Genomic DNA, 12,354 nt, shown 5'->3' with positions numbered 1-12,354 from the left:
ACATGAGGAGTTATGTACTTAACAAACACTATGAATGAACACATGAGGAGTTATGTACTTAACAAAAACTATGAATGAACACATGAGGAGTTATGTACTTAACAAACACTATGAATGAACACATGAGGAGTTATGTACTTAACAAACACTATGAATGAACACATGAGGAGTTATGTACTTAACAAAAACTATGAATGAACACATGAGGAGTTATGTACTTAACAAAAACTATGAATGAACACATGAGGAGTTATGTACTTAACAAAAACTATGAATGAACACATGAGGAGTTATGTACTTAACAAACACTATGAATGAACACATGAGGAGTTATGTACTTAACAAACACTATGAATGAACACATGAGGAGTTATGTACTTAACAAAAACTATGAATGAACACATGAGGAGTTATGTACTTAACAAAAACTATGAATGAACACATGAGGAGTTATGTACTTAACAAACACTATGAATGAACACATGAGGAGTTATGTACTTAACAAAAACTATGAATGAACACATGAGGAGTTATGTACTAAAACACTATGAATGAACACATAAGGAGTTATGTACTTAACAAAAACTATGAATGAACACATGAGGAGTTATGTACTTAACAAACACTATGAATGAACACATGAGGAGTTATGTACTTAACAAAAACTATGAATGAACACATGAGGAGTTATGTACTTAACAAAAACTATGAATGAACACATGAGGAGTTATGTACTTAACAAACACTATGAATGAACACATGAGGAGTTATGTACTTAACAAACACTATGAATGAACACATGAGGAGTTATGTACTTAACAAAAACTATGAATGAACACATGAGGAGTTATGTACTTAACAAAAACTATGAATGAACACATGAGGAGTTATGTACTTAACAAAAACTATGAATGAACACATGAGGAGTTATGTACTTAACAAACACTATGAATGAACACATGAGGAGTTATGTACTTAACAAACACTATGAATGAACACATGAGGAGTTATGTACTTAACAAAAACTATGAATGAACACATGAGGAGTTATGTACTTAACAAAAACTATGAATGAACACATGAGGAGTTATGTACTTAACAAACACTATGAATGAACACATGAGGAGTTATGTACTTAACAAAAACTATGAATGAACACATGAGGAGTTATGTACTAAAACACTATGAATGAACACATAAGGAGTTATGTACTTAACAAAAACTATGAATGAACACATGAGGAGTTATGTACTTAACAAACACTATGAATGAACACATGAGGAGTTATGTACTTAACAAAAACTATGAATGAACACATGAGGAGTTATGTACTTAACAAAAACTATGAATGAACACATGAGGAGTTATGTACTTAACAAAAACTATGAATGAACACATGAGGAGTTATGTACTTAACAAACACTATGAATGAACACATGAGGAGTTATGTACTTAACAAAAAAAGGTGAAATAAGTGAAAACATGTTTTATATTCTAGTTTCTTCAAAATAGCCACCCTTTGCTCTGATTACTGCTTTGTACACTCTTGGCATTCTCTGCATGAGCTTCAACAGGTAGTCACCTGACATGCTTTTCACTTCACAGGTGTCATAGTTTTCATGTCTTCACCACAGTGATATCACCTCGTTATGATTCCATAACTAATATCACAGTGATATCACCTCGTTATGATCCCATAACTTTAATACCACAGTGATATCACCTCGTTATGATTCCATAACTTTAATACCACAGTGATATCACCTCGTTATGATTCCATAACTTTAATACCACAGTGATATCACCTCGTTATGATTCCAAAACTTTAATACCACAGTGATATCACCTCGTTATGATTCCATAACTTTAATACCACAGTGATATCACCTCGTTATTATTCCATAACTTTAATACCACAGTGATATCACCTCGTTATGATTCCAAAACTTTAATACCACAGTGATATCACCTCGTTATGATTCCAAAACTTTAATACCACAGTGATATCACCTCGTTAGGATTCCATAACTTTAATACCACAGTGATATCACCTCGTTATGATTCCATAACTTTAATACCACAGTGATATCACCTCGTTATGATTCCAAAACTTTAATACCACAGTGATATCACCTCGTTATGATTCCATAACTTTAATATCACAGTGATATCACCTCGTTATGATTCCATAACTTTAATACCACAGTGATATCACCTCATAATTCCATAACTTTAATACCACAGTGATATCACCTTGTTATGATTCCATAACTTTAATATCACATTGATATCACCTCGCTATGATTCCCTATCTTTAATACCACAGTGATATCACCTCGTTATGATTCCATAACTAATATCACAGTGATATCACCTCGTTATGATTCCATAACTTTAATACCACAGTGATATCACCTCGTTATGATCCCATAACTTTAATACCACAGTGATATCACCTCATTATGATTCCATAACTTTAATACCACAGTGATATCACCTCATAATTCCATAACTTTAATACCACAGTGATATCACCTTATGATTCCATAACTTTAATACCACAGTGATATCACCTCATAATTCCATAACTTTAATACCACAGTGATATCACCTTGTTATGATTCCATAACTTTAATATCACATTGATATCACCTCGCTATGATTCCCTATCTTTAATACCACAGTGATATCACCTCGTTATGATTCCATAACTAATATCACAGTGATATCACCTCGTTATGATTCCATAACTTTAATACCACAGTGATATCACCTCGTTATGATTCCATAACTAATATCACCTCGTTATAATTCCATAACTTTAATATCACAGTGATATCATCTCGTTATGATTCCATAACTTTAATACCACAGTGATATCACCTCGTTATGATTCCATAGCTTTAATACCACAGTGATATCACCTCGTTATGATTCCATAACTTTAATACCACAGTGATATCACCTCGTTATGATTCCATAACTAATATCAGTGATATCACCTCGTTATGATTCCATAACTTTAATACCACAGTGATATCACCTTGTTATGATTCCATAACTTTAATATCACATTGATATCACCTCGTTATGATTCCCTATCTTTAATATCACAGTGATATCACCTCGTTATGATTCCATAACTAATATCACAGTGATATCACCTCGTTATGATTCCATAACTTCAATATCACATTGATATCACCTCGTTATGATTCCCTATCTTTAATATCACAGTGATATCACCTCGTTATGATTCCATAACTAATATCGGTGATATCACCTCGTTATGATTCCATAACTTTAATACCACAGTGATATCACCTTGTTATGATTCCATAACTTTAATATCACATTGATATCACCTCGTTATGATTCCATAACTTTAATACCACAGTGATATCACCTTGTTATGATTCCATAACTTTAATACCACAGTGATATCACCTTGTTATGATTCCATAACTTTAATATCACATTGATATCACCTCGTTATGATTCCCTATCTTTAATATCACAGTGATATCACCTCGTTATGATTCCATAACTAATATCACAGTGATATCACCTCGTTATGATTCCATAACTTTAATATCACATTGATATCACCTCGTTATGATTCCGTATCTTTAATATCACAGTGATATCACCTCGTTATGATTCCCTATCTTTAATATCACAGTGATATCACCTCGTTATGATTCCATAACTTTAATATCACATTGATATCACCTCGTTATGATTCCCTATCTTTAATATCACAGTGATATCACCTCGTTATGATTCCATAACTAATATCACAGTGATATCACCTCGTTATGATTCCATAACTTTAATACCACAGTGATATCACCTCGTTATGATTCCATAGCTTTAATACCACAGTGATATCACCTCGTTATGATTCCATAACTTTAATACCACAGTGATATCACCTCGTTATGATTCCATAACTAATATCAGTGATATCACCTCGTTATGATTCCATAACTTTAATACCACAGTGATATCACCTTGTTATGATTCCATAACTTTAATATCACATTGATATCACCTCGTTATGATTCCCTATCTTTAATATCACAGTGATATCACCTCGTTATGATTCCATAACTAATATCACAGTGATATCACCTCGTTATGATTCCATAACTTCAATATCACATTGATATCACCTCGTTATGATTCCCTATCTTTAATATCACAGTGATATCACCTCGTTATGATTCCATAACTAATATCGGTGATATCACCTCGTTATGATTCCATAACTTTAATACCACAGTGATATCACCTTGTTATGATTCCATAACTTTAATATCACATTGATATCACCTCGTTATGATTCCATAACTTTAATACCACAGTGATATCACCTTGTTATGATTCCATAACTTTAATACCACAGTGATATCACCTTGTTATGATTCCATAACTTTAATATCACATTGATATCACCTCGTTATGATTCCCTATCTTTAATATCACAGTGATATCACCTCGTTATGATTCCATAACTAATATCACAGTGATATCACCTCGTTATGATTCCATAACTTTAATATCACATTGATATCACCTCGTTATGATTCCGTATCTTTAATATCACAGTGATATCACCTCGTTATGATTCCCTATCTTTAATATCACAGTGATATCACCTCGTTATGATTCCATAACTTTAATATCACATTGATATCACCTCGTTATGATTCCCTATCTTTAATATCACAGTGATATCACCTCGTTATGATTCCATAACTAATATCACAGTGATATCACCTCGTTATGATTCCATAACTTTAATACCACAGTGATATCACCTCGTTATGATTCCATAACTAATATCACAGTGATATCACCTCGTTATAATTCCATAACTTTAATATCACAGTGATATCATCTCGTTATGATTCCATAACTTTAATACCACAGTGATATCACCTCGTTATGATTCCATAGCTTTAATATTACAGTGATATCACCTTGTTATGATTCCATAACTTTAATATCACAGTGATATCACCTCGTTATGATTCCATAACTTTAATACCACAGTGATGTCATGTTGTTACTGTGATGATATCACTTTAATATCATAGTGATGTCATGTTGTTACTATGATGATATCACTTTGTGTGTGTGTACCTTCGTCTTCTGGCAAATATCGTTTATCAATGGCTTCTTTGATCTGATTATTTGCTCCTTTGGGATCCAGATCCATGGCCCAGCTGAAGTTCATGAGCGCCAGGTGAGTCTGTCCCAGCTTCTTGTACACCTGACACGTACACACACGTACACACACGTGATGTGGTGGCCAATGGTTGAAAGCTGGACATGAGAGGAGGTTTCTTACCTTTCCAATGAGGAAGTAGACCAGAGACTCTTTGGGAACAATCTGCTTCAACTCCTCCAGCTCCTGAAGTGCTGCCTGCAGGAGAAGACAAGTTGACTTAGTTTATTGCTTCTCCATTCATTTGTGTGGTGCTCCTCTCTCTCGCTGGCAGAAGTGCTCCCGGAAATGATACCAGGTCTGCACCCTGATCACGGGATGGGATCAGGGCCGATAGTTGACTCTCTTAAGCGATTGGCTGATACTGAGCACAGCTGTGTCCCAGTGTTCACATTGTACTGGCGTGGCAGATCATCCTTCTTGCTACATGCAGGACTTGCATGAAGGTCTTGCCAAAACTAAACACAGACTCTCATTGAAGTAACATGCTGGGAATGGACACAGTTACTCAAAAGTAAAGTTAGTACTTTGGTGTGTTCATGAATGCTAAATGTTTGTGTTCAACATTTAACACTGACACTGTCTCACTTTCATAAATAAAGGGCACCATCAAAAAAGGCATTATTGTCTTTATTGGAACAAAACATCTTAAGGTACATGAAACATATGTTTATTATTGTCATTTAGTCCTTAAATAAAATGCTGAACATACTACACCAGTCTTTTTCAACCACTGTGCTGCGGCACACGTGAGATACAGTCTGGTGTGCCGTGGGAGATTATCTAGTTTCACCTATTTGGGGTAAAAATATTTGTTGCAAAGCAGTAATTCTAGTCTGCAAATGATGTGTTGTTGTTGTTGAGTGTCGGTGCTGTCTAGAGCTCGGCAGAGTAACCGTGTAATACTCTTCCATATCAGTAGGTGGCAGCCGGTAGATAATTGTTTTGTAGATGTGGGAAACAGCGGGAGGCAGTGTGCAGGTAAAAAGGTGTCTAATGCTTAAAGCAAAAATAAACAAAAGGTGAGTGCCCCTAAGAAAAGGCATTGAAGCTTAGGGAAGGCTATGCAGAACCAAACTAAAACTGAACTGGCTACAAAGTCAACAAAAACAGAATGCTGGACGACAGCAAAGACTTACTGTGGAGCAAAGACAATGTACATCCCAACATGACATGACAATCAACAATGTCCACACAAAGAAGGATAAAAACAACTGAAATATTCTTGATTGCTACAACAAAGTAGATGCGGGGAATATCGCTCCAAGGAAGACATGAAACTGATACAGGAAAATACCAAATAAAGAGAAAAAGCCACCAAAATAGGAGTGCAAGACAAGAAGTAAAAGACTACACACAGACAAATACCAAAAAGCTCCAAATAAGTCAGGGTGTGATGTGACAGGTGGTGACAGTACACCTACTTTGAGACAAGAGCTATAGTGATGCATGCTTGGTTATGTTTTAAAGTCATATCCAACTATTGCGACAACGACTTTTTACTGTCAACTGAGTTTAGTTTTTGAATGATTTGTGCTGGTGGTGTGCCTCCGCATTTTCTGCTGGTGGTGTGCCTCCGCATTTTCTGCTGGTGGTGTGCCTCCGGGTTTTCTGCTGGTGGTGTGCCTCCGGGTTTTCTGCTGGTGGTGTGCCTCCGCATTTTCTGCTGGTGGTGTGCCTCCGGGTTTTCTGCTGGTGGTGTGCCTCCGGGTTTTCTGCTGGTGGTGTGCCTCCGGGTTTTCTGCTGGTGGTGTGCCTCCGCATTTTCTGCTGGTGGTGTGCCTCCGGGTTTTCTGCTGGTGGTGTGCCTCCACATTTTCTGCTGGTGGTGTGCCTCCGGGTTTTCTGCTGGTGGTGTGCCTCCGGGTTTTCTGCTGGTGGTGTGCCTCCGCATTTTCTGCTGGTGGTGTGCCTCCGCATTTTCTGCTGGTGGTGTGCCTCCGGGTTTTCTGCTGGTGGTGTGCCTCCGCATTTTCTGCTGGTGGTGTGCCTCCGGGTTTTCTGCTGGTGGTGTGCCTCCGGGTTTTCTGCTGGTGGTGTGCCTCCGGGTTTTCTGCTGGTGGTGTGCCTCCGGGTTTTCTGCTGGTGGTGTGCCTCCGGGTTTTCTGCTGGTGGTGTGCCTCCGGGTTTTTTCCACACAAAAATGTGCGTGAGCTCAAAAAAGGTTGAAAAACACTGGACTAGACAACTTGTCTTTTAGTAGTAAGTAAACAAACAAAGACTCCTAATTAGTCTGCAGTAACATATTGTGTCATTTATACACCTATTATTTTCTACACATTATGAGGGACAAACTGTAAAAATTTATTATTAATCTACTTGTTCATTTACTGTTAATATCTGCTTACTTTCTCTTTTAACATGTTCTATCTACACTTCTGTTCAAATGTAATAATCACTTATTCTTCTCTTCTTTGATACTTTACATTAGTTTTGGGTGATACCACACATTTAGGTATGGATGTGATACCAAGTAGTTACAGGATCATACATTGGTCATATTCAAAGTCCTCATGTGTCCAGGGACGTATTTACTGACTTTATAAACATAATATGAATTTTTTAAAAAGGAAAAAAAGATTTTGCGAGGATAAAAAATATCGATGTAATCATAGTAGTATCGACTAGATACCCTCTTGTACTTAATATCATTACAGTAGTCTTAGATTGGTCAGATCTAGTCTTAGACTTAGATTGGTCACGTCTGGTCTTAGACTTAGATTGGTCACGTCTGGTCTTAGACTTAGATTGGTCACATCTGGTCTTAGACTTAGATTGGTCACGTCTGGTCTTAGACTTAGATTGGTCACGTCTGGTCTTAGACTTAGATTGGTCACAACTAGTCCTAGACTTAGATTGGTCAGATCTAGTCTTAGACTTAGATTGGTCACATCTGGTCTTAGACTTAGATTGGTCAGATCAAGTCTTAGACATAGATTGGTCACATATAGTTTTAGAGTTAGATTGGTAGGATCTAGTCTTAGACTTAGATTGGTCACATCTAGTCTTAGACTTAGATTGGTCACATCTAGTCTTAGACTTAGATTGGTCACATCTAGTCTTAGGCTGGGCAAATCTATCACATCTCATCTGTTTATTTTGTTCACTTCTTGTTAGCAACTTAGCACAACAGATAGCAATAGTGCCTGTCTGCTGCTCGTTCGGCGTGTCACATGTCTAGTTATTCCTCGGCTTGGAAGTGCCTCTCTCCATAGCCCGTGCCAACTAAGCTACTGTAGCATAGTGGCTGAACAGTAGTACTCTCCATAGCCCATGCCAACTAAGCTACTGTAGCATAGCGGCTGAACAGTAGTACTCTCCATAGCCCGTGCCAACTAAGCTACTGTAGCATAGTGGCTGAACAGTAGTACTCTCCATAGCCCGTGCCAACTAAGCTACTGTAGCATAGTGGCTGAACAGTAGTACTCTCCATAGCCCGTGCCAACTAAGCTACTGTAGCATAGCGGCTGAACAGTAGCTTTAAACTTAACAGCCAGCGGCTTTCACCACAGTGAACAAGTAGAAGCTCCATCTATCCCCACGCACAAGCATGAGGTTATAAACCTGACCTAACGAAAACTGCTTTGACATATTAACGATTAACTAATCACTCTCTAAGAATAAACAACTCATTACGTTACTATTTACAAAAATAATTATCTGCGTACTCTCAACACTCGTTATCTATCCATAAAATACTGAGCGGCATTGAGCACTTTGCACATGTTTTAAGGTACCGGTTCATACCGTACACTGCCATTTGCACTAAAAATTGTGCGGTATCAGTTTTGGTCCATATCGCCCAGCCCTACTCAGGATTAAGTTCCAAGCCAAGGCAGAGTGTGGTTGCTGCGTCCATAAGCACTGAGTATGGTCTCTCACTACTTTGGACTAGGTTCCAAGCTCGGGTGGTTGCTGCGTCCATAAGCACTGAGTATGGTCTCTCACTACTTTGGACTAGGTTCCAAGCTCGGGTGGTTGCAGTGTCTACAAACACAAGTATAGTCTCTCACTGTACTCTGGAGTAAGTTCCAAGCTCAGATGGTTGCTGTGACTACAAACACTGAGTATGGTCTCTCACTACTTTAGAGTAGGTTCCAAGCTCGGATGGTTGCTGTGTCTACAAACACTGAGTATGGTCTCTCCCTGTACTCTGGAGTAAGTTCCAAGCTCAGATGGTTGCTGTGTCTACAAACACTGAGTATGGTCTCTCCCTGTACTCTGGAGTAAGTTCCAAGCTCAGATGGTTGCTGTGTCTACAAACACTGAGTATGGTCTCTCACTACTTTAGAGTAGGTTCCAAGCTCGGATGGTTGCTGTGTCTACAAACACTGAGTATGGTCTCTCAGTACTCTGGAGTAAGTTCCAAGCTTGGGTGGTTGCTGTGTCTACAAACACTGAGTATGGTCTCTCAGTACTCTGGAGTAAGTTCCAAGCTTGGGTGGTTGCTGTGTCTACAAACACTGAGTATGGTCTCTCACTACTTTAGAGTAGGTTCCAAGCTCGGATGGTTGCTGTGTCTACAAACACTGAGTATGGTCTCTCAGTACTCTGGAGTAAGTTCCAAGCTTGGGTGGTTGCTGTGTCTACAAACACTGAGTATGGTCTCTCACTACTTTAGAGTAGGTTCCAAGCTCGGATGGTTGCTGTGTCTACAAACACTGAGTATGGTCTCTCACTACTTTAGAGTAGGTTCCAAGCTCGGATGGTTGCTGTGTCTACAAACACTGAGTATGGTCTCTCAGTACTCTGGAGTAAGTTCCAAGCTTGGGTGGTTGCTGTGTCTACAAACACTGAGTATGGTCTCTCAGTACTCTGGAGTAAGTTCCAAGCTTGGGTGGTTGCTGTGTCTACAAACACTGAGTATGGTCTCTCAGTACTCTGGAGTAAGTTCCAAGCTTGGGTGGTTGCTGTGTCTACAAACACTGAGTATGGTCTCTCAGTACTCTGGAGTAAGTTCCAAGCTTGGGTGGTTGCTGTGTCTACAAACACTGATTATGGTCTCTCACTACTTTAGAGTAGGTTCCAAGCTTGGGTGGTTGCTGTGTCTACAAACACTGAGTATGGTCTCTCAGTACTCTGGAGTAAGTTCCAAGCTTGGGTGGTTGCTGTGTCTACAAACACTGATTATGGTCTCTCACTACTTTAGAGTAGGTTCCAAGCTTGGGTGGTTGCTGTGTCTACAAACACTGATTATGGTCTCTCACTGTACTCTGGGGTAGGTTCCAAGCTCGATGGTTTCTGTGTATACAAACACTGAGTACGGTCTCTCAGTACTTTGTGGAGTAGGTTCCAAGCTCGGTGGTTGCAGCATGAATGAAGATGCTAACAGAAGCCTGCCTTACCAATAGAGAAGCACTGGTGTAGCTTTCTGCTCATTCTTGCTACCTCATTCCAGCCTGACTTTCTTCTTTCAGAACCACTTCTGCTGCTTGTGTTGGACTTTGTTTCACCAAAGTTTTTGTGAACTACTGCCAGATGACACGTGGTTCAGCTCAGCTGTTGACTTTACTTTTGATTTCCTAGGACAATTCAGCCAGACGTCCAAGGAGCTTACCTTGTATTTGTCATTGGCAAACAGGATCGACGCTCGATGGAACTTGCACAAGGGATTTTTTGGGTCGATCCCGATGGCTTTGTTCAGGGTCTCTAAGGCCGCATCAGACTTCTTCAATGCATGCTGCACCTGCACGCAGTTTAGGGCTTTTACTTTACATCACTTCATGTGGTTCCTAACACTGAAACAAGATGATGTCATTATGTACAAAGCTACACATATTTATATATAGCCCCAGGGTGACCCAACACACACACACACACACACACACACACACACACACACACACACACACACACACACACACACACACACACACACACACACACACACACACACACACACACACACACACACACACACACACACACACACACACACACACACACACACACACACACACACACACAACGTACCACTCCGATGTGACAGAGCAGCACGGAGCTCTGAGGGTTAATGCTCAGAGCTTTCCTAAAGTGGATTTCTGCCAAGTTGAACTTCTCCTGTTTGAAGTAGATCATCCCCAGACCGTACCTGCACAAACCCAGACAGGTGACGCTGACAAAGCATTATTGCAGAAGTTGCTGCGTGTGCATACCAAGCGTTGTAGTGTCTGTTGCTGACTCGGATGGCGTTGCGGAAGCAAGCGAGGGCTCTCTCCAACTCCTCGGTCATCACAAACTCGTGACCCAGTAGAGTATAGGCGTAGGCGAAGCCTGGGTCCACCTGATGAAAGGTCAGGTGATGTAATGATATTTAAATGTGATTTGATTTTGGTTTAGGAAATAGAGACTGGCTAAGAATGTGTCAAATGAAGTGGAAGGCAGACAAACTTCAGATGTATTACTAGCAACACGTGTTTCCAGGTGCGGATGTTCTTAAAGTGACACACATCAAAGTCAAGCAATTATGTTCACTTTCAGCTTCCTGACAAGCTTGGTCCTCTGCAGTGGACATTTGTATGAGTCATGAGAATGTTGATTGTCATGTCATTCTTGGTCTCACATCAAGGATGTGTTCTCATATTCCAGTGTGCAGTTTTTATCTGCTTGAGGATTTGGGACTTCTTGTCTGCTCAGTGGTCAGAGAAGCCAACATACAACATGTGTCCATACTTCTCATTTCGCCTTCTTCGCTCTGTGCAAGGGAAATGTAGTTTGTTCCGCTTTGACACAGTCACCTCCCATCCCTAGTAACCAGGGCAACAAGAGCTCACCTGGATGGCTCTCTGAAAGAACTTGATGGCGATGTCATGCTCCCTCTGCAGGCTGAAACAGTTTCCTGCGACACACCAGGCCTGCACGGACACACGTCACATAGGACCCCAGCTGAAGGGAGACCGTTGCAGGACAAGAGTTTCTCTGACCTCAGGACAGTTCTTGTCCATGTCCGTCAGGTCTTTGGACAAGGCAGACAGAGCAACATCCTTCTGCAGGTGCCACAGGGTGGTGGAGTAGATCTCCATGCCCTCCACTCTGTACGACTCGATCCTGCGAACCTCAGCGAACAGACGCTCTGCCTGCAAGGAGAAGTTCAGCAGGTGTGTGGAGGACGCCCCCTGGCC

At 39.9% G+C, this 12,354-nt stretch overlaps 1 protein-coding gene across 1 annotated transcript in view; it reads right to left on the bottom strand.

Moving 5' to 3' along the window:
* The window catches only part of cdc27 (cell division cycle 27), a 39,050-nt gene that overhangs the window by 8,174 nt on the left and 18,522 nt on the right, over positions 1–12,354 (bottom strand). The window contains exons 13-19 of the mRNA XM_062037252.1: positions 12,157–12,309; positions 12,007–12,087; positions 11,389–11,516; positions 11,207–11,324; positions 10,791–10,919; positions 5,357–5,431; positions 5,149–5,278 (exon numbers count right to left, since the gene is read on the bottom strand). Of these exons, the coding sequence (XP_061893236.1) occupies positions 5,149–5,278; positions 5,357–5,431; positions 10,791–10,919; positions 11,207–11,324; positions 11,389–11,516; positions 12,007–12,087; positions 12,157–12,309 (814 nt within the window). The remainder of the gene's footprint in view (positions 1–5,148; positions 5,279–5,356; positions 5,432–10,790; positions 10,920–11,206; positions 11,325–11,388; positions 11,517–12,006; positions 12,088–12,156; positions 12,310–12,354) is intronic.

This window comes from Entelurus aequoreus, linkage group LG25, assembly GCF_033978785.1.
Source record: "Entelurus aequoreus isolate RoL-2023_Sb linkage group LG25, RoL_Eaeq_v1.1, whole genome shotgun sequence".
Lineage (NCBI taxonomy): Eukaryota > Metazoa > Chordata > Actinopteri > Syngnathiformes > Syngnathidae > Entelurus > Entelurus aequoreus.
The sequence above is the reverse complement of the archived record's forward strand: the minus strand, read 5'-3'. Positions and strand labels throughout refer to the sequence as shown.